The sequence below is a fragment of the Chanodichthys erythropterus genome, chromosome 13 (assembly GCF_024489055.1).
Source record: "Chanodichthys erythropterus isolate Z2021 chromosome 13, ASM2448905v1, whole genome shotgun sequence".
Lineage (NCBI taxonomy): Eukaryota > Metazoa > Chordata > Actinopteri > Cypriniformes > Xenocyprididae > Chanodichthys > Chanodichthys erythropterus.
In genome coordinates this window covers 49110338-49134356 of record NC_090233.1, presented here as the reverse complement: position 1 = coordinate 49134356, position 24019 = coordinate 49110338, and the positions used below count along the sequence as shown (strand labels likewise).

The 24019-nt window shown below is 36.2% G+C and overlaps 1 protein-coding gene across 4 annotated transcripts in view; it reads left to right on the top strand.

Moving 5' to 3' along the window:
* pbx3a (pre-B-cell leukemia homeobox 3a) overlaps positions 1-22546 on the top strand; it is a 52818-nt gene extending 30272 nt beyond the window's left edge. The window contains exons 3-11 of one of the 4 annotated variants that reach the window (XM_067406940.1): positions 7987-8228; positions 9793-9983; positions 13046-13181; positions 13947-13976; positions 15300-15465; positions 15929-16006; positions 16395-16504; positions 17496-17585; positions 22425-22546. In XM_067406940.1, coding sequence (XP_067263041.1) covers positions 7987-8228; positions 9793-9983; positions 13046-13181; positions 13947-13976; positions 15300-15465; positions 15929-16006; positions 16395-16504; positions 17496-17585; positions 22425-22517 — 1136 coding nt within the window. In that variant the 3' untranslated portion in view covers positions 22518-22546. Of the gene's footprint in view, positions 1-7986; positions 8229-9792; positions 9984-13045; positions 13182-13946; positions 13977-15299; positions 15466-15928; positions 16007-16394; positions 16505-17495; positions 17586-20211; positions 20221-22424 lie in introns of all 4 variants that reach the window. The other 3 variants (XM_067406943.1, XM_067406942.1, XM_067406941.1) reach the window with 3 other exon arrangements.
* The last annotated feature ends 1473 nt before the right edge of the window (positions 22547-24019 follow it).

Genomic DNA, 24019 nt, shown 5'->3' with positions numbered 1-24019 from the left:
CGCACAAACCAATAACTTCAGAAGATGTTATATATAGCTCACATGTCATAAGGACTTCTTTTATGTAGTCAGTTTTGGAGCTCACCTCAGTGGAATAATAATATGGGCTTGGAGAGAAATGGATGACAATTTTCATTTTATGGGTGAACTACACCTTTAACATCATCAAATTTGCTGTCTTATAATTGAGCAAAATCTTTAAAATGAGACAAAACCACAAAAAGTACGATCTGAAGAACAGTTTTGTTACGGTTAACTGAAAATGCAAAAAAAAAAAAATTGAAGTTGTAAGATTATTTTGTTTTACAAGAAAATGCTATTTCAGTCCTTCAACTTCAAAATTTCACGTTTAATTGTGTTACTTGTCACTTTTAGTACATCCTGCTTTTTTTTTGTGTGTAAAACTTTAAAAAATTGTTTTTGGTAATTAAAATACTGCTGAAATAAAATGAAATGTTAGATGAACAATTTAAATTATACTAAACTTAAACATAAAAATATAAATGTTGCCTTGGCAATGAACTGAAGTGAGTTTAAAATGAAATTTAAAATGAACCTGAGAATTTAAATGTTAAAGTTAATTAATATTTTAATAAGTGATATAACAATAAATAAATATTGATAAAATAATATTCAAAACTCTCTAAAATTGAGCTGATTGAATAGTAGTTTAGAGAAATACCTTGTATCCCCTCATGCACCACAACATCAAATCCCAGACCCTGATGTATTCCTAACATGCCCAGGCAACTTCCACAAGTGATTAAAGATGATTATCGGAAGTCTTTGTTTGACTAATCCGGATTAATGGCATTGAAGGATTAATGCACTTGTGCTTGAACTCATGTGACCTGCCGGTGCTTCCAGCAGTCAGTGGGATCCTGCAAAAGGACATAAACATTACAAAGGTAGAGTGAGGTAATGGAGGTCATGGATTTCTGGGATTTATTCTGTAAGATCTCTCCCAGGGTAGCTGAGGGTTTAACCAGACCCTCCTAATCTACAGCAATTCTCTGATGAAAACCACGCAGGCCCAAAACCTGCCATTCATCTTCTCATTTACTGTAAAACATTTTTTACAGTCCTGCTATGGCGTTCTTATTGATAGGCAGTCCATGTCAACATTCAGTCCAATTGCTATGATATTTTGGTCCCTGGCCTTCAGAGATACTACATTTTATGTAAGGGATAATCTATAGTCAACCAGTAATTTTTACAAAAAGCAACTAACTGGTTGATGTGAACCTGACACTTATTAAAATGCTTTGTGAAATACTCTTAGAGCATAAATTTAAGAGTCCTAAATTTAGGACTGATACACCCATTATTTTGAAGAGTTTCTCCTAAATCAGCAGGTTAGGAGCTACTTTTAGCGTTAAGAGTTTTTGTGAATACGGCCCCTGAACAGTTTATCCTGTAGGATCATATTTGATTTTGTTTAGACAGTTATTAGTTGAATCTTTTAAAGGTGCCATCAAATTAAAAATTGAATTTACCTCGGCATAGTTAAATAACAAGAGTTCAGTACATGGAAATGACATACAGTGAGTCTCAAACTCCATTGTTTCCTCCTACTTATATAAATCTCATTTGTTTAAACTGTTTAAATTGTTGACTGTTACATAACAGTCGGGATCATTAATATGTACGCCTCCAATATTTGCATATGCCAGCCCATGAACAAGGCATTAGACAAGGGCAGCCAGTATTAACGTCTGGATCTGTGCACAGCTGAATCAACAGACTAGGTAAGCAAGCAAGAACAATAGTGAAAAATGGCAGATGGAGCAATAATAACTGACATGATCCATGATAACATGATTTATTATTGATTAAATGAAACAATTTTTAGTGATATTTGTAAATTGTCTTTCTAAAGGTTTCGTTAGCATGTTGCTAATGTACTGTTTAATGTGGTTAAAGTTACCATCGTTTCTTACTGTATTCACGGAGACAAGAGCCGTCGCTATTTTCATTATTAAGCACTTGCAGTCTGTATAATTCATAAACACAACTTCATTCTTTATAAATCTCTCCAACAGTGTATAATGTTAGCTTTAGCCATGGAGCACTATCAAACTCATTCAGAATCAAATGTAAACATCCAAATAAATACTGTACTTACGTGATTATACATGCTGCATGACAAACACTTTGAAAAGATCCATTTTGAGGGTTATATTAGCTGTGGGAACTTTGTTTATGCAATGATAGAGTCGAGAGCTCGGGAGGGGGCGGAGATCGCGAGCATTTAAAGGGGCCGCAGCCTGAATCGGCGCATTTCTAATTATGCCTCAATGTTCAATTTGTTCAATTTATTTATATAGCACATTTAAAAACAATCGTAATTGACCAAAGTGCTTCACAAGATCCAACAGAAAAAAAAAAAGAAAAAAACCCTGATTATTATACAGACAATAATTTTACACAAAGTGCAAACAAAATAACCAACAGGTCAAGATATCAAAGCTCAACTAGAATTGAAAGCCAAAGCATAGTAATGCGTCTTAAGCAAGGACTTGAAAGTTTCAATAGTCTGAGCTTTTCTTACATAAATTGGTAGACTATTCCATATATTAGGAGCAGCCACTGCAAATGCTCTGTCACCTTTGTTTTTTAGCCTAGATCTTGGCACATCGAGGAGCATCTGGTCAGAAGACCTCAGTACCTTGGCAGGTGTGTGGACATGTAGAAGCTCCGTCAAATATGGAGGCGACAACCCACTCATACTTTTAAAAACAATTAATGCAATTTTAAATTTAATTCTAAAACAAACAGGAAGCCAGTGAAGTGAAGCCAATACCGGTGTAATATGTTCACGTTTTTTGGTCCCGGTTAGAAGTCGAGCTGCTGCGTTCTGTACTAACTGTAGCCGTCGGAGTGATGACTGATCCAAAATAGGCAGTTAAAAAAATTAATTAAAAAAAGTCTTTGGGGTATTTTGAGCTGAAACTTCACAGACACATTCAGGGGACACCTTAGACTTATATTATATCTTGTAAAAAAATGTTCAATGGCACCTTTAAAATTGGTCCCAAATTATAATAATATAATGACATGGTTTCAGATTTGACTATCAAGTAAAATTACCCTAAATAAAGATGCTAGAATAAAGATACATGTGCAAGGTACATGTCTCACAGTAAATGCACAAAAAAGTTTTATCCCAAACAAATAGACAATATCAGCCAGAGATGTTTCAGTATTTGTCTGTGGAGAGCTTCATGTGAGGTGTCAGGTGGAGAAGTTAAATTGCCGTTACCCCTGAGAGCAGACGCTTCAGCACACAGCTGTTTCTGCCTGTTTACTCACCAACAGCACTCACCATCAGGCCTCAGTCTGTCATCAGCATCTCGTTTCTCTGGCAAACAGAAGATGAGGACGGTACGCTGTATTTAAAGCAGGGTTGCGCCTTTAAAATTGAACTAAGAATGCCTTTTAATTTCCATTTTTTCCCTCTGAATATAAATCAAATTTGACATGATGTGGAATTGTAATTGAATTCAATTTTTAAGACATAAAATTGAAATTAATTAAAATCTAAAAATAAATGTTAATGCAATTATATACACTGATCAGGCATAGCATTATGAGCACTGACAGGTGAAGTGAATAACACTGATCGTCTCTTCATCACGGCAGCTGTTAGTGGGTAGATATATTAGGCAGCAAGTGATCATTTTGTCCTCAAAGTTGATGTTAGAAGCAGGAAAAATGGGCAAGCGTAAGGATTTGAGCGAGTTTGACAAGAGCCAAATTGTGATGGCTAGACGACTGGATCAGAGCATCTCCAAAACTGCAGCTCTTGTGGGGTGTTCCCAGTCTGCAGTGGTCAGTATCTATCAAAAGTGCTCCAAGGAAGGAACAGTGGTGAACAGGAGACAGGGGCGGCCAAGGCTCATTGATGCACGTGGGGAGCGAAGGTGTGGTCTGATCCAACAGATGAGCTACTGTAGCTCAAACTGCTCAAGAAGTTAACGCTGGTTCTGTTGCATATGGGGCTTCATAACCGCAGACCAGTCGGGGTGACCTCTGTCCACCGCCGAAAACACCAACAGTGGGCACGTGAGCATCAGAACTGGACCGCAAAAGGAGAACCAACACAATATTAGGAAGGTGGTCATAATGTTATGCCTGATCGGTGTGATTGAATCAAATAATGATGATGGGTCTGGATTTTTTGCCCTTTTTATCATTGACCACGTGAAAAAGTGAGAGCATTCTCCTCATCTGACACCATTACTGCCACAGTAATTTGTTATGAATACATTTGTCTATGTACATATGCACCTCTGTTGATCCTGTTTCTGTTCAGTCACCGTTAACTAATTCGACGTCTGCTTAAACTGAGAGCCGCTGCCTGAGAGATGCATTTCATGTGATGTGCTCTGTGCTGAATTAGCAATTCTTTGCCTGAGGTCTGAATAGGGAATGTGGCTACCTTTACCATTTTGTTGGCATTAAAAATGAAAACAACACCAAAGAAAAGGAAAGAGATGAAATTGAAATGAGATTAAGAGCAGAGCAAATGTTCACATGCTGTGGAGGAAACATGCAGTCCTGCAGGATGCTTTTGATTCATGCTTTCTCTCATATTCAGTCCTTCCATCTCGTGTTTGTTTGCCTTTGTCTGCTGTGCTTTAAATGTCATCTTGCATTGACCTCATGAATACTGTGTGTGTGTGTGTATCTGGAGGGCACTGTGTGTGTGTGTGTGGATGCTGTATCTTATTCTAGTCACTCTGAGCAGCTGTGGCGTGTTTACAATCTTGTCCTCAGGTTTTTTGAAAGAGCATCTTCAAAATCACCTAAAACTACAGAACAATGGCATTGCACTGAATGTTTCTCAGAAGAGAGATTAAAGGATTAGTTCACTTTCAAATAAAATTTTCCTGATAATTTACTCACCCCCATGTCATCCAAGATGTCCATGTCCCTATTCCTTCGGTCGAAAAGTAATTTAAAGGGTGCATTAGTAATATGCACCTATATGCAGGTGCACAATGAACATACACTCTGCTTATTACACACACAGGCACAGCAGCACACAAATATGCCAAATATTACAAATAAAAGGATTACAATGTAAAAGATTATTATTGTGTGTATAAAGATAAAAATCCCTACATGTCATAATGGATAGTCATTGCATGTATCAGAATGACCTATTTGCAGTAATGATGAATGAAACTGGCTAATTATTGACCAATTGTAGCAATACACACATGTATTTAAAGGTGCCCTAGATGAAATATAATTCTAAAAAGATATATCTTAAAAGATAGATTTTAAAAGATGTAATATAAGTCTAAGGTGTCCCCTGAATGTGTCTGTGAAGTTTCTGCTCAAAATACCCCATAGATTTTTTTTAATTCATTTTTTTAACTGCCTATTTTGGGGCATCATTAACTATGCACTGATATATAGGTTGCGGCCCCTTTAATTCTCGTGCTCCCCGGAGTTCGCGCTTGCCTTGAAAAGCATAAACACAGTTCACACAGCTAATATAACCCTCAAAATGGATCTTTACAAAGTGTTCATCATGCAGCATGTCTAATCGCGTAAGTATTGTATTTATTTGGATGTTTACATTTGATTCTGAATGAGTTTGATAGTGCTCCGTGGCTAAAGCTAACATTACACACTGTTGGAGAGATTTATAAAGAATGAAGTTGTGTTTATGAATTATACAGACTGCAAGTGTTTAATAATGAAAATAACGATGGCTAGTAATACAGTAAGAAACGATGGTAACTTTAACCACATTTAACAGTACATTAGCAACATGCTAACGAAACATTTAGAAAGACAATTTACAAATATCACTAAAAATATCATGTTATCATGATATCATGTCAGTTATTATTGCTCCATCTGCCATTTTTCGCTGTTGTTCTTGCTTGCTTACCTAGTCTGATGATTCAGCTGTGCACAGATCCAGACGTTAATACTGGCTGCCCTTGTGTAATGCCTTGAACATGGGCTGGCATATGCAAATATTGGGGGCGTACATATTAATGATCCCGACAGTTAAGTAACAGTCGGTGTTATGTTGAGATTCGCCTGTTCTTCGGAGGTCTTTTAAACAAATGAGATTTATATAAGGAGGAGGAAACAATGGAGTTTGAGACTCACTGTATGTCATTTCCATGTACTGAACTCTTGTTATTCAACTATGCCGAGGTTAAATCTATTTTTAATTCTAGGGCACCTGACTTTTCAGGTTGAGAGTGTCTATAATCCGCCATGTAAATAGCATTCCGCCATGGTACATGCGCAGCTGGCTTTTAAAGGCAATGGGAGATGACACTCTGATTGGTTTATCGCACATTACGCCCAAAACAATCCCATTTCTCATTAAGAGACTAGGTACAACCCTTTTGGACCATACGCCTGGTGTGCCGACCATTTTTTCCGTGGTTTAAACTAGCAAAAGTGGATTCAGACACGCACCTAAGTGCACCTGTGCCGTGCGCTTAGATCATTAAAATAGGTCTCTGTGTGTTGTTGAGGAGAGGAGTGCTGTTACTTTACTAAGTGATCAGATGCACTATTTCACCTGCTGGACTATAAAACACTTGAAAAGTTAGAAAGTGGAATAACAAAAATATAAAAATAAATGCTATATTTCAGCAGAGATTTTTTTTTTTGTCCCACGCTCACGTGAGCATCCACTCCACTGCCTGCAAACTCCAAATCAAACGTGAAGTGCCAAAAAAGTCTTTGGTGTGGAATTAAAGGAGGCCACGTTGGACTTGATCGCTGCCGGTGGCCGCTGGAGCACATCTTAACGGCTCACAGCGCTTTTATTCCACCCACCTCAGTGAAGAGACCTGCCACTGTCAATCATTCTCTTGTAGTCGGCGCTGGCACAAACACACCTCGCTCGCTGACGTGACCTCTGATAAACAGCGTGTCATAGCAGACTAATCCTGCGCCGTGCATTAATGGCTGAGGACGTGAGGGGGGTGCAGTTCTGCGGTGGTCCTGTCGAGTCGGTTATTCATTGTGGAGTGATAAGAGGAAATAACTGGCTATCTGAAACCTTCTTTGGGTGGTCCAGGTGTGAAAGAAATTGTCTTTGCATGTCTGAATGTTTTTTTCTTACGGTTAAGGTTACATTGCTCATCTCATCTCTGTATTTTTATGTGGTTAAACTGAATCATTTTTCCTGTAAAAATAAGATTTCATCATCATTTACTCACCCTCATGTTGTTTCTAACTAGTATGCTTACACACACACACACACACACACACACACACACACATTTACACTCTAAAAAATGCTGGGTTAAAAACAACCCAAGTTGGGTTGAAAATGGACAAACCCAGCAATTGGGTTGTTTTAACCCAGCGGTAGGGTTAAATGTTTGCCCAACCTGCTGGGTAGTTTTATTTAACTCAACTATTGTTTAAAAATTACTGTATTGCTTAATTAAAATTAACCCAAAGTATGTTGGAAATGAACATTTATTAATGTTCAATGAATAATTATTAAACAATAAACATTTATTAAATTGCTTATTAATAAATTTATATTAATAAACTGTTAAACTATTAAATTTATATTAATAAAACATTAAAGCTTATTAATAAACATTCACCTTTTGTCAATTATTGTTTTGTCAATTATTGTTTAATTTCCCAACTATTTTGGGTTCATTTTAAGCTAGCCATATAGCAATTTTGAAATAATAGTTGGTTTAAATAAAACTACCCAGCAGGTTGAGCAAACATTTAACCCAACCGCTGGGTTAAAACAACCCAGTCGGTGGGTTTGTCCATTTTCAACCCAACTTGGGTTGTTTTTAACCCAGCATTTTTCAGAGTGTATATATATATATATATATATGGTTCTAGATATCAAGAACCTGAACCTTTTATGAACCTTTATTTTTAGGAGGGAAGATGCATATGAAAAATAAGATCTGCTTCTTGCTTATTAATTTTTAAATAGCATATTTTTCCCACCGTGTTTTGGGACAGGTCTCAGTATCCGTGGGAGTCAGGATGAAGACCCTCCTGACCCTCAGCTCATGCGTCTGGATAACATGCTGCTGGCAGAGGGCGTGTCTGGACCAGAGAAAGGGGGCGGGGCAGCAGCGGTTGCTGCGGCAACAGCAGCAGTGGGAGTCGGAGCTGACAACTCCATCGAGCACTCGGACTACAGAGCAAAACTCACCCAGATTAGACAGATCTACCACACCGAGCTGGAGAAATACGAGCAGGTCTGCAACATCATGCCAGAATGCAACCTGTACACAGTAAATTAATCAGGAATATACAGCTGCATCAGAAAAATGAGTGGCTCTGTTTGTTGGAAAAGTAGCTTGTTACTGGAAAAATTACACTACACAGATAAACTACTATCATTCTAGGGAAAAACGTTGTAAGTTACTGATCTCATGCCATGAAAACATTCACATAATTAGCAGTGTTATTTTATATGCTATTATTGTTTTTATTCATATTTTTTATTAGCTTTTTTTCAGTTTTCATTTAATTTTAGTTCAATTTATAGTCATTTTTTAAATTTATTTATAAATCAATTTTATTTTTATGTTAGTTTTTGATGTATTTTTATTTATTTATATTTTTATATTTATTATATTTTATTTTATATTTATTATATAATATTTTTTTCAAATATTTATTAAATATATTTATTTATTTTTAATTGTTTTTATTTAATTTATATCATTTATTTGTAATTTCTTTCATTTTTAATTTTTTTTATTTCAAGATACTAATTTTAGTGCATCAAAGTTAGTTGCCAATGTGTCATTTCAACATTTTTCATCTCATATATACAATTTATTTTATGTCAGCTTTATTTCAATAAAAAACAAAGATTTTTTTTAATATATGTATATATATATATATAGTGTTAGTTAAAGGGTTAGTTCACCCAAAAACGAAAATTATGTCATTTATTACTCACCCTCATGTTGTTCCACACTCGTAAGACCTTCGTTCATCGTCGGAACACAAATTAAGATATTTTTGATAAAATCCGAAGGCTCAGTGATGCCTCCATTGACAGCAAGAAACTTCACACTTTCAGATGTCCAGAAAGCTACTAAAGATGTATTTAAAACAGTTCATGTGACTACAGTGGTTCAACCTTAATAATATAAAGCGACGGAAATACTTTTTGTGCGCCAAAAATAACAAAATAGTGACTTTATTCAACAACATCTAGTGATGAGCGATTTCAAAACACTGCTTCATGAAGCTTCGGAGCTTCTTTTGTTTCGAATCAGTGGTTCAGAGCGTGTATCAAACTCCCAGAGTCACATGAACTATTGAAATTCCTAAACACTTAGGACGTAACGAAGCCATGTTTACTGAAATCACGTGACTTTGGCGCTCCGAACCACTGATTCAAAACAAAAGATTCGTAAAGCTCCAAAGCAGTGTTTTGAAATCGCCCATCACTAGATATTGTTGAAAAGTCTTCTTTTTTTTTTTGGCACACAAAAAGTATTCTGTTTGCTTCATAACATTAAGGTTGAACCACTGTAGTCACATGAACTCTTTTAAATATGTCTTTAGTAGCTTTCTGAAAGTGTTAATTTTCTTGCTGTCAATGGAGGCCTCACTGAGCCATCGAATTTTTTCAAAAATATGTGTTCGGATGATGAACGAAGGTCTTACGGGTGTGGAACGACATGAGGTTGAGTAATTAATGACAGAATTTTCATTTTTGTGCGAACTAACCCTTTAACCACAATAACCCTGAGAATGAATTTGAATTCATAATCAGTTATGAGTAATTTGATTGGTTCACAGGCGTGCAACGAGTTCACGACCCATGTGATGAACCTTTTGAGGGAGCAGTCTCGCACACGGCCCATCTCGCCCAAAGAGATCGAGCGCATGGTGAACATCATCCACCGCAAGTTCAGCTCCATCCAGATGCAGCTCAAGCAGAGCACCTGTGAGGCCGTCATGATCCTCAGGTCCCGCTTCCTCGACGCCAGGTCAGAAACTGTGTTCAGCTCATGACTTATGCACATTTACATTCATGCAATTGGCAGATGCTTTTATCCAACTTGCAAAACATTTAATGTATGCAATTTTACAGCATACTGTGTGTTTGCTTATCTGAATAAGGTGCAATCTATAATATGCTTCATTTACATAGAAAAGGTAGTGTAGGGTGGATTAGGGTAATCATGTTCACTTTAATGTTGTAAAATAATAGATAAATGCACAGGAGCTTAGGTGTCCCACATTAGTCAGTGTCCCACATTACACTAATCCACCATACACAGGGATGTGCCTGAAGCCTAATTCCGAATTCGGAAAGGCATGGAAATTAATAACACATTCTATGGAGCACTTAAAGGGACTTGTTGCGGTGGTTACATTACAGTAAATGAATGTAAATGGCGAGATGACTGACAAGACCATGGCGGAGTATTCGATTCGCAACAGAGCCTAAGCGTCTGATAAATGTCTCGTTTTGTAGAATGTGCGCTCAGCACCGACGCTTCCTACACAAAGTATGTGCAATTGCAAATTCGAAATCAAAAGTAAAACGCGAGCTCCCTGATATGTGCAAATTAGACTACATACAATATCTTGTCTCCCAATATTAAACCTATCTTAGGCTGGGGTGTGTAGTTAAATTTTTAAATTTAAAAATGTACATATGTGGTTTCAACAACCAACTGCATTTTGTCCAGTTTCATCTGGAATGCGAAAAAATGAACGGAGTTGCCACATGCATCACAGTCATTTTTATGTGTGTGGAATGTTTAATAGGACTCAATATACAGTGGGTACGGAAAGTATTCAGACCCCCTTAAATTGTTCACTCTTTGTTATATTGCAGCCATTTGCAAAAATCATTTTAGCGTTTTAGCATTTATAGCATTTATTTTTATGTTTTTGTTATTCCGTTTTCTAACTTTTCAAGTGTTTAAGTTAATGTTTTTTCCTCATTAATGTACACACAGCACCCCATATTGACAGAAAAACACAGAATTGTTGACATTTTTGCAGATTAATTAAAAAAGAAAAACTGAAATATCACATGGTCCTAAGTATTCAGACCCTTTGCTCAGTATTTAGCAGAAGCACCCTTTTGATCTAATACAGCCATGAGTCTTTTTGGGAAAGATGCAACAAGTTTTTCACACCTGGATTTGGGGATCCTCTGCCATTCCTCCTTGCAGATCCTCTCCAGTTCTGTCAGGTTGGATGGTGGACAGACATTTTTAGGTCTCTCCAGAGATGCTCAATTGGGTTTAAGTCAGGGCTCTGGCTGGGCCATTCAAGAACAGTCACAGAGTTGTTGTGAAGCCACTCCTTCGTTATTTTAGCTGTGTGCTTAGGATCATTGTCTTGTTGGAAGGTAAACCTTCGGCCCAGTCTGAGGTCCTGAGAAGGTTTTCGTCCAGGATATCCCTGTACTTGGCCGCATTCATCTTTCCCTCGATTGCAACCAGTCGTCCTGTCCCTGCAGCTGAAAAACACCCCCACAGCATGATGCTGCCACCACCATGCTTCACTGTTGGGACTGTATTGGACAGGTGATGAGCAGTGCCTGGTTTTCTCCACACATACCACTTAAGGTGCTCTTAGGAACCTTAAGTGCAGCAGAAATTTTTTGTAACCTTGGCCAGATCTGTGCCTTGCCACAATTCTGTCTCTGAGCTCTTCAGGCAGTTCCTTTGACCTCATGATTCTCATTTGCTCTGACATGCACTGTGAGCTGTAAGGTCTTATATAGACAAGTGTGTGGCTTTCCTAATCAAGTCCGAATCAGTATAATCAAACACAGCTTGACTCAAATGAAGGTGTAGAACCATCTCAAGGATGATCAGAAGAAATGGACAGCACCTGAGTTAAATATATGAGTGTCACAGCAAAGGGTCTGAATACTTAGGACCATGTGATATTTCAGTTTTTTAATAAATCTGCAAAAATGTCAACAACTATGTGTTTTTCTGTCAATATAAGGGTGCTATGTGTACATTAATGAGGAAAAAAATGAACTTAAATGATGGCTGCAATATAACAAAGAGTGAAAAATTTAAGGGGGTCTGAATACTTTCCGTACCCACTGTACTTGGTTTAATATCTCAGAAATGTATAGCATTAACTATGTTCAGCAGGTGGTTAGTGCATAAGCCCCAGGTTTTTGCTTTAAAATACAAAGCACAAAACTGGTTAGTAAATTCAAACATCATTTTGCCCCAGAGAGACTGTCCTACTAATAATGCTCTGTAACTTACTTTGGATAATAAAGCATTTGCTTGCACCTCATTTTATAAAGAAAAATGATTATTGGTCGTGTGTCTGTTTTTTTTTTTTTTTTTACACACATGTAGGTGTTTTTGCTAGTGTGGGTTTGTTTCTCATTGTATTCGATGTGCTGAAAGCGCTGCATGTGTGAACAAGTGGGTGATGTGGTAATATTTTAAGGTCTTGTGAATCCTCTGGAGTATTTTGCTTAAACTGGCAGAAGGATAAGTTGGGTGGGCACAGAAAATTTGCCAGTTAGTGCCGCTTGGCTTGCAAGGGCACGAGTTACTTAAAGCCAAGAGTAAATTATGCATAAATCTGCTCATCAGAGAACTATTCAAATGATTCATTCGAATTATTCGAATGACTGCAAATGAAGCAAACGGCGATTGGTGGGCTCGGTGATGACATCGTAAGAGAGAGAGAGTGAGAAAGTGGCTGCTCAGGTCATATTTTAAAGGAAAATTACCCCAAGATTTATACACCCTCAAGCCATCAGGTGTATATGACTTTCTTCTTTCTGATGAACACAATCAGAGGTATATTAATAAATATTCTGACGATTTAACCCATTCTCTGGGTTAAAACAACCCAATCACTGGGTTTGTCCATTTTCAACCCAGCATTTTTTAGTGTACTTTAAGCATTGTGGTGTAGTTACAGCATCTTCCAGCAGGGGGTCATTAGACCATGCTAACCCTTTGAAAACAATGATTATTTATGCAATTCTGTGGTGCTGCAATTGAAACAATACCAGTGATTTCTTTTTTCCCGTTTTATACTTCTCCAGGAGGAAAAGGCGCAACTTCAGCAAGCAGGCGACAGAGATTTTGAATGAGTATTTCTACTCTCACCTCAGTAACCCGTATCCCAGCGAGGAGGCCAAAGAGGAGCTAGCGAAGAAGTGCGCCATCACAGTGTCACAGGTGAGTCTGTTTTTCTGTTGAAGTCACCAGTAGTCCAGTTCTCAGACGATACTGTACACACGAGCCTTCAGCTGTGAAACAAGGACGTTTTATTCACAATCTGAGCAAAATGGCTAACAAATTTGTTAGAGGTGGTCTGTGACACTGTGAAGGTGCAGAGAATTTGGCTCAAAATACAAGTGAAGAAAAACAGCAGAGCTGTCTAGTAACATCTCGAGATAAGCGTGAAATGATTTAGAATGCAACAGTGAGCGGCCAGTTTTCAGCAGCATGGATCCTGGAAGTATTTTTCCCATTACTTTTCTTTATAAAAACTTAAGAAAATTTCTAAATAAAGTTTACATGGAGTTTAGTAGAATTTTAAGAGAGAGACAAAGGTCTGTTTTTGCAAATGTACTGTTGTGAGCTATACGAAAACCATAATGATTTGGTCTCAGATATATATATATATATATATATATATATATATATATATATATATATATGAAAATAGTTTAGAAGTAAATCCTACACCAAATTTCTCAGTGTAGACTAATATAACATCTTCAGTTTATACATTATCACTAAAAATCACTCTGAATGGCATCTTTCTTCCAGAGGCCGACTGTTGCGCTCAAATAAACTAGTAGGCACACATAATGATGAACGTCTATCCTTTATTCAGCCTGTTTTATGGGAGCGGGTGTTGTTTGTGTAACGGATGGGTGTGTGGGGTGTACAGGAAGTCGTTAATGTAAAAAAAGCCCCTTCTTTTTGTGCCCTTAGGGGAAGGGAAGCACCATCACTGTGTCACAGGTATGTCACTAAAACATTGTCCGTCCGCTGTGTTGTCTGTCGATGTTGGTTGCAGTGGCAGCCGTGTCTCTGTGTGCTGAACAACAAACGATGCATCATATAGTCCTTCATCCAGTGCAGTCGTGCTGGAACTGCTAGTGTTTGTGCGGCCAATAAGACAAAAGACACACTCACTCAGCCAATGCATACATTCACTCACCACTGGGGACAGTTACATGCCTTCTTGCACTTGGATCATGTCTTCTGGCTGTCTTTTATCGGGTCCCGAGATTATGACATCAGCGAGGCGTATTTATAGCGCCTCTTCAACTATTCCGCCTCCCATTGGCAGTTTAAAGCCTGTTTGGAGATATTTTATGAAGGAGCTATTGCTCGGGGTGGATGTGATTTTAATATGTCTGGGTTTGTAGCAACGTTAATGTTCTTTTGCAAAAGGTTGGTCCATTTACAACCGTATGAGAATAACAGTCGCTGTAAAACACATATAAACACGTTTCTAGAAGAACCTGTGAATGTTTTGTTTGCAGCATGTTTTTCATTGGATGCAATGAAAAACATGTTTTTATGAATTCTATAAATGCGACATAGGTAAATGTCATGAAAACTCTTTCGTTATGGGTGAAAAATGCAATTAATTTTAATTTTAATTATGTCACAATACAAAAATTTGAATGGTCCTTGAAGAGGCTTCATTCTCTTTATGCAAAAGACAATACTGGTCAAAAGTTTAGAATAATTAAAACATAAAAATAATTGGTTCTTAAAATGTAAAATAACTGTTTTCTATTTGAATATGTTTAAAAATGTAAAATATAGCACTTGTTTAATAGCTATTATTAATGAGCACCAATAATAATCAGCATATTAGAATGATTTCTGAAGGATCATGTGACACTGAAGACTGGCGTAATGATGCTGAAAGTTCAGCTTTGCATCACAGAAACAAATTACATTTTAAATTATATTCAAATATTCAAACAGTTGGTATTACTGATTTTACTGTATTTTTGATCATATAAATGCAGGCTCGGTGAGCAGAAGAGACTATTTTTTAAACCAAAAAATATCATACCCCACAATTTTGAATGGTAGCGTATAATTTAAACTTTTTTTTTCTTTTGATTTTGGGGTAAAAAATAAAATAAATAAAAAATACAATATATATATATATATATATATATATATATATATATATATATATATATATATATATATATATTTATTTATATATATATATATATATATATATAATATTTAATGTATAATAGAGCATTTCCTCATGAGATTCATCCACATTTGCCTCTCTCTTTCTCTCTATCTCAGGTGTCTAACTGGTTTGGTAATAAACGTATTCGCTATAAGAAAAACATTGGTAAATTCCAGGAAGAGGCGAATCTGTACGCAGCGAAGACAGCTGTGACGGCGGCTCAGGCTGTGGCGGCCGCTGTACAGAACAGCCAGACCAACTCGCCCGCAACGCCCAGCTCTGGTACACATAATCACTAATGTCACTAATGTTATATCTCAGTGAATTTAAGGTTTTGAGTCCATTTGCACAAATACTTGTTTTCTCTAGTAGTAGTTTGGCATGTTGCTTTCAAATATAAACATTTGTTGCCCAAAACTGTGGTATCCTTAAATGAATTGCCAACTATCAACAGGTAAATGACCTAAATAGCCCACTGTGACAGCATGCCCTGCTATAAGGGTCAACAAGTGTTAAATGAACTGTATCTCTTTTCCTAGGCAATAACAGTGGAAATATGTGACAGCTTTTTTGTAGCCTGGACTTGTGAATAAATAAACCTGTGAAACATTCAATTGAGTAAAAATGTGACCACTTGCCCTGCTCTCCCCTATATTCCAGATACAGCAGATCTAGTCTAATTATTTGGTCTTGAACATGCATTTTTGAAGTAATTTAAGTTTAAATGGGTTCTGTTCTGTTTCAGGTTTTCAGATGAAAGATGAAGACTTTCAGTTGGATGCAGCAGAAGATAAAAACAATCTGTTAAACAACATGTTCACTGGTACAGTGACATCACTTCCTGTGATGATTTGTTATAATTACAGTGACTGTCCTCTGTCTGTGTGTTTATTTGTATATGTGTATAATTTGTATATTTGTATAATTATTTTAACCCTATAAAGCCTGATAAGCTTAATGGAACACTTTATTGAACCTTTAGACAAGACAAAAAACAAAAACAAAAAAAAAACATTTTTTTGTTGAGTATCATATTTGATACATCATGCTTTTATGGCTCATATAATATAATATAGAGAGAATATGGAACTTATACTTATTTACATACTTATAAATATCAGCATCTGAACCAAATTGCATATTTATATGGTCAAAAAGCCCTCAGCATGTTCACAGACTCACTGTTCCTCCTCCTCTCTGTCTCTCTGCAGGGTCTTCGGGTTCGTATAGTTTGCCAGGTTCAGGAGATATGTTCATGAACATGTCCACCCTGAATGGTTCATACCAGCCGGCCCAGGTCCCCGGCCCAGGACAGACACAGGTATCACACACACACCTATACAAACACTGCAGCTGAAAGCATATATTAGTGAGGGACTAGAGCAGATGTGCAAGAGCACAATATATCAAAAAATAGACAACATAATATAACTTCAGTGTCTCTTCTGCTGGACAAGGCTGCATTTATTTGATAAAAAAATACAGTAATACTGTAAAATATTGTTACAATTTAAAATAACTGTGAATATATTGTAAAATGTAATTTATTCCTGTGATCAAAGCTGAATTTTCAGCATCATTACTCCAGTCTTCAGTGTCACATGATCCTTCAGAAATCATTCTAATATTATTTATTTGAAATCTAATCTTTTGTAACATTATAAATGTACTGTAACCTGGGAACAATTTAATGCATCCTTGCTGAATTAAAGTATTCACTTCTTTAATTTCTTTCAAAAACAATATTTACTGAAATGGTAGTGTATAATGTTATAAAAGCTTTCTATTTCAGATAAATGCTGTTCTTTTGAACTTTCTATTCATCAAGGAATCCTGAAAAAAAATTACTCAAATGTTTTCAACATTAATAAATGTTTCTTGAGCAGCAAATCATCATATTAGAATGATTTCTGAAGGATCATGTGACACTGAAGACTGGATGCTGAAGATGCTGAAAATTCAGCTTTGATCACAATTAATAAATTACATTTTAATATATATTTACATAGAAAACTGTTATTTTAAATAGTAATAATAATTAACAATATTTTTCTTATTTTCTGTTTTTCTTGTATTTTTAATAAAACAAATGCAGCCTTGGTGAGCAGAAGAGACTTGGAGAAAAAATGGTTCCAAACCCAAACTTTTCAACAGCAGTGTATATATATATATATATATATATATGAAATATGTTTCTAGAATACCAATAATATCACAGCCAATCAAATCTCGTCCTTCATCATTTCTCATCTAATATTGAGTTTCACTCTGAAACAGTAGTTTATCTCCTGTCCTGTCTTCTCTCTCCGCAGGGAGACTCCATACGTCACGCCATCGGTCAGTCTCTGGGTTACAGTGATGGTCTGCGGGGAAACCCACTTTACAGTCCTCATGGCTTGAACGTAAGTGTGTTATTTGAAAGTAAAACATTTAAGCCAGAAACATTTTCTGTGCAAGTATGCAAACACAGATGAAAATGCTTGGACAGTTTCAACTAAACAAACCAAAGTCAAACAGACTTAAATCCACACACCAAAAGCTCTAGTGTGAAAGTGCTTTAGGGTCTGAATATCACTGACACACACACACACACACACACACACACAAGCCGTCTCATGTGGTGGGGAAGGAATAATCTCTTCACAGCAGGTCTCCTGGAGTCATTCAGAAAGACGTTGTATGATCAAACCGTCGCTCCATGAGCTGACAAAGACGACAGCCGAGATTAAGACTGGGAGAGGTGATGCTGCTTCTGTGAAAAGGCAAAGATAAACATATGGATTCATATTAATATCCACACATACACACAGGGCTGTTTTGCTGGGATAGAAAGCAAATGCGTTCCATTTCCATTTCCCAAAATGCATCTAATAACACAATGACATGCACGGCTCTTGGCAGTATATATCAGCCTTCTTATTGAACCACACGCACTCTCTCTCTCTCTCTCTCTCTCGGAGCGAATTTGCAGTCCATTTCCTTATCACTATAATAAAATATGAAACTGGAATTGCCTGCAGCTTTGTACAGATGTGAATAGCATCTTCCCAGATGAGGTTTGATAAGACACGCTTTATAATGGAGTCGATGTGGAGTCACGGCATTAAAGGTTCATTTATCTATTGAGGCAGCCACGTCGAGGAAAAAACTACTACTAATGCGAGAGGAAAATAATCATCCATAGCCATATCACAAAGAGAAGTTAAGGGCAGTACGAATAGCTTCAGATGTCATGGACACTTACTAATATTTGTTCTTAACATTTACACAACCTTCACATTACAAAAACAATGATTTCCAAATGTTTTTTAATTAGTCTTGTTGTAAATGATCTAAAAATCCTTGAAATTAGAGAGATTTACATAGTACTGCATAGGATATTAAGACTTGTTTTTTGAATTGTTAATACAAAGCTAATACCAGTGTATTTTCCCTGACAGATCTGGCAGATTTTTTAGTATAAACAAGTAAAAATATGGGAAAAATCTGCCAGTGTAAATAATAATACAAATAACAACAACAATATTTTAAAGCCTGACCAAAAAATATTACCCCAAAAAAAACAAGAATAGGACTTTTGCAATGTAGAAATGTAGCTAGTGTTGTAGTTGACTCTTTCGAGCCTAGATAATTATGACAAATGTTGAGTTAGCTTGATTAAAGATAACAAAAAATGAATGTTTATACTTAAGTAACCTTAAGAATTAAAGGGGTCATGAGTCAACTTTTTCTTGAGCTTTTGATATATAAGAGCTCATTGTACTATATGAATATCCTGTAAGTTTCAGAACTGAAAACTTCCTTGTTAGTCCAATAAAAGCTTATATTAACACCAGGCTCAACGAACGACTCATCCCGGAATATAGGTGAAACTCAGAAGAAATCAACACCTCATTGCAATGTTAGCTCCACCCACTGGCGTGTTAGTGAGATGACAAGGAGAGTATGCAATACAGGATTAAAAGGATCCTAATGCTAGGAATATGGTTATTTATTTTCAACAATGTGAATGTCTCAGTTGAGCTTTATTTATTTGTATTCGGTACATTTCACTGTGGATTCTTTGGTCTTTTACGATATGGACTCGACAGTAATGCAACAACATGTAAGTAATTGTGTTAATTCTAATGATCTGATCTGATATTAATGATTCATGTACAGTCAGATGTTCAGTAAATCAAACCAGTGACTAAACGGTCAACTTCACTTTGTTTCTCTTAGTAGGATGAAAATAATAATCTGATAATAATCTAATCTGTGAATAAAATATATATAGAAAGCGATCAAAGAACGCTCCCTCTACAATAAGGGATGTCCCGATCACGTTTTTTTGCCCTCGAGTCCGAGTCCGAGTCATTTGATTTTGAGTATCTACCGATACCGAGTCCCGATCCGATACTTCTATAATACATGAAAAAGAATAAAGAAGAGCGAAAAAACAGATCCAGGAACAGTGCTTTTCATGTTTTTCAGGTATCTAACAGTCGTTTTCACAAACAGAAAATGGATAAAGTAGGCCTAATCATATATAAAATATCACTTCATATTATCTTTACTGTATAAAATAAATAAAGATTAATCATTATTGAAGTTACAAAAACTATTCAGTCGAGAGCAGTGAGTGATTTCTTTGTTATTTGTTGTTTTATTTAACATTAAAAACAGGCAGCAGGAATAGTTTTTTCCCTTTAAGGCATGCACAATCCAGTACATATACTGTTCCACATGCGCTGTCTTTCTCGACTAATATACGTTCACTTAAGACATAACCGACTATGTTTGCTAGGATACTCGCTAGGACGGGCATTTTTAAATAATTTTTGTATGAATTTGTCCGCTGAAGCGCAAGACGTGAAAGAGAACTCAGTATTTGCGCGCTGACTGGAATAAGCGTGTGCGCGCTTCGGATGAGCGCACACAAATCTTCTCACAGCGCGTGCGAGTTCTCTTTCGCGTCTTGTTCTTGAAGGTTTAAATCAGCAAGGCTTAAATGAGTTTAGTTTAAACACAGATACGTGTGCTGTTCAGGTCTCACCTGTATCAACACCCGGGTGATGACGGCGTAAATGACTGGACATGAGAACAGACGGCACTCGCAGCAGTTAACAGTTTACAAAGAGTGACTGTTTTGTCCACGCTTTTTGATTATCGTTGTTGTAACGTTTTGCGCATCCATCGACTGCAACGTACATTATTTGAACTCTGTCCGTTTTCCACGTTGCTATTTTAAACACCATACGGTATGATTCGATTTTTTTTACCGAGAACACCCCTAATATACATATCCGAGTCCTGATCGGGAGGTAACGTCCGATTCCGATCGAGTCTGAAACCACTTGATCGGGCCGATTTCCGATCACATGATCGGATCTGGACATCCCTCTTTACAATCACTGGAGCTGTCAATCAAACAGCGCGAGTTTATCAGTGACTGAGTTCTGGACTCGCACCAAAACTCCCATTTAATTCAGTGAATCTCTTAGTTACATCGCATTTGCACTGTTAGTTATGATAAAAGCATTCGTTAGTGTGCAGAAATTGAGTTGGATTGACGAGATCACTGCGTTCATGCGCTCAACAACATGTCTGTGATCGGCTACAATGTTCATCACTGCAACCTTTCATGCCATGATCTAAATATAATGCCATAGATCTAAATGTAATGCTATAATCAACACCTTTCACGATTAGTTACTTATCCTTGAGAGCTGTAATAGTAAAAAACTTGCTAAGAGTTTTCGAGAGAGTAATACTTAGCTATTTCATATGCAAAGATGTCAGCCAATCACAGCAGTGGGCATTTACACTGAAGTCTGACTGCAGACACGCCCCTTAAAACAGAGCATTTAAATCAGAGGGGTAGGAAAAATGCCTTTTATTTCTAAATTATGACAATTTTTGATGAAAAAAGCAACATACTAAGTGCACCACAGGAAACATTATACAACAATAAAACAACGCAGTTCATGACCCCTTTAAATTAAATCATTCAATTAATTAAATTAATCAATATTTATCTTATTTATTTCCACAAGTCTAGAAGTCTTTTCACCCTGTAACAACAAACAAAAACAGCTTAATCCAGCACATGATGATTTGCTGGTCTCACCTAAGCAGTGTTGGAGAAGGTTACTTTTAAAAGTAATGTGTTACAATATTGCATTACTCCCTAAAAAGTAACTAATTGCATTACTTAGTTACTTTTAATGGAAAGTAATGTTACATTATTTTTACGTTACTTTTTTTCATCTGGGCGGGCCTTGCTTGTTTGTTTTTTAACAACAAAAACAACAAAGGACTTTCAGAACAAATACATTTAATTTCTGCATGTTTGTGTAATATTCTGAGTTTGCATTTCACTGTTTTATTCATTTTGAGGAATACTGAATCTGTGCAACAAGTAAATGTTCATATTCTGTACTACAATAACCATCATGTTTACACACGCACACAACGCTTCTGCACTCACGATTTCTCTCAACAAGGGGACAGGAGAGCTGTCAGTCATTAAATGGGAAAATAAAGTAACTTGCCATGCTTATTTGAAAAAGTAACTAAGATATTTTGTTGAAATTTTTAAAGTAATATGTTACTTTACTAGTTACTTGAAATAAGTAATCTGATTACGTAACTCAAGTTACTTGTAATGCATTACCTGTTCCTAAGCAGTGTTGGGGAAAGTTACTTTTAAAAGTAATGCATTACAATATTGCATTATTCCATAAAAAAGTAACTAATTGTGTTAGTTACTTTTTATGGAAAGTACTGTGTTACATTACTTTTGTGTTACTTTTTCTCATCTGGGCTAGACTTTTTGTTTGTTTGTTTGTTTGTTTTACAAGGAGAAAATGAGAAGAATGTTCAACACTCCTACTTTAGCAATAAAAAAGTGTAAATAAATGGTAAATAAATGTTTAAAAATGTTTAAAAGTAATGTGTCACTTTACTAGTTACTTACTTAAAAGTAATCTGATTACGTAACTCGCATTACCTGTAATGCGTTACCCCCAACATTGTTCCAAGTGTCCAAAAAGCTTCTAAAACAAGATGTATAGACCAGCCTGGATATGGTTAGGCTGGTTTAAGCTGGATTTTGTTTCAGCATGGCAAACAACAGTTTAGAAAATATGGTTACAAACAGTGTTTTATCTGATCTTACTCTCAAAAATCAATACCAGCTAATGTTTCCATTCTGGCTTTACTTACACCTCTCAAATGGCCTTTTCTGTGTCTCTTTCTAGGGTAACGGTGGCTGGCATGATGCTGTCACTCCATCTTCTGTGACATCTCCAATAGAGGGAGCAAACAGCGTTCACTCGGATACCTCTAACTGACCAGTCTCTGAGGTCCCTTAACTAACCCGCAGGACAACCTACAACAAAATCTCCAGTGAGACTCAGAGAAATTAAACACAGACACAAAACCGCTCTTCAGTACCTTACTTTGACCAAAAGAGCACCACGTTGCAAAAATTAACTAATAGGATTGATGGTACCAGCTTTCTTTCCAAAACTGGTGATGCCTCAGTAAACATGGCCAACATGTGTGATTGTGGAAACAAGGGATTCTTTTGTCATAATCTCTATGAACATCTTTGAAAAGGTTTAAAAAATAGATCATGATTTAAACTGACTTGTATCACTGTCTTCTTGCACAGTAAAGTATGTTCGTTCTTAAGTGTGATTTTTCTCTTACAGATCACCAACACGGAGAAACTGATTTTTTTTTTTAAACTGTATTTTTTAACATCATTCGGATTTAACTTGAGCATTAATTTTATTCATCATAAAGGTCAATGACATCTTGGTTTTACCAAGATTTTAACAAATTAGGACATAATAATTGTCTATGTCCTATGGAAAATGTACTTCTGAAAATGTACTTCTGAAATCTAGCTCTCTTATCAGTAACAGTGACAAATATTTGCATTTCTCAAATTATCCTCTAACATCTTACACTCCTAAAAATAAAGCTTCCAAAAAGGGTTTTTGCAGCGATGCCATAGAAGAACAAGTTTTGGTTCTACAAAGAACCTTTCAGTCAACAGTTCTTAAATGATCCTTTTGTCTTAGTGTGAAGAACATTTTAAAATTCTAAAGAACATTTTTTCCAGTATAAATAACCTTTTGTGAAATAAAAAGATTCCATAGATTCCAAGGTTCTTCATGGAACCATCAATGCCAATAAAGAACCTTTATTTTTAAGAGTGTAGCACTGCTGTTGACAGAGAGAAAATGCAAACCAGATTTGTATTTGATAATGCCATTTAAGTGACAAGACATAATCAACTGATCAGCACACATACTGTATCTACATAAAAAAAGCATTTTTGAATGTTATTCTTTTCTTGGTCCATGCACTCGTGCTCTGTATGACAGAATATACAGATTCTTTTTAAGTTTGCTTTACTTTTTTTCAGCAATTCATTGGGGTACTTTATAATTCGCAATGCCGCTTAAAGAGGTTGTAATATTTAAAACAAAATGTTCTAATGTATTAACAGAATTTACACTGAGCAACTCTCTATGAAGAATAATTCATGTAATATTATTAGTTTTTGATAAAAGGAATACTTGTATTTCTGGCCAAAAAGGTGTTTCAATAAACATTTTGAATTGAGATTCTTACCCTGATATTAAGCACAACAACTAACTGGATGCCCATTTTTATTGTTTACTAGTGTCCAAATCTAATTTTTCTGCTGTAAAAAAAAAAAAAAAAAAATCCAACTTGCAAATTGTTCTTGTAACAAATGTAAAAAAGTAGCTTGAACAAAGATTATTTAGTAGGATGAGTGAGTTTATTACCTCAAGTGAACTAAACATGTTGCTAACAA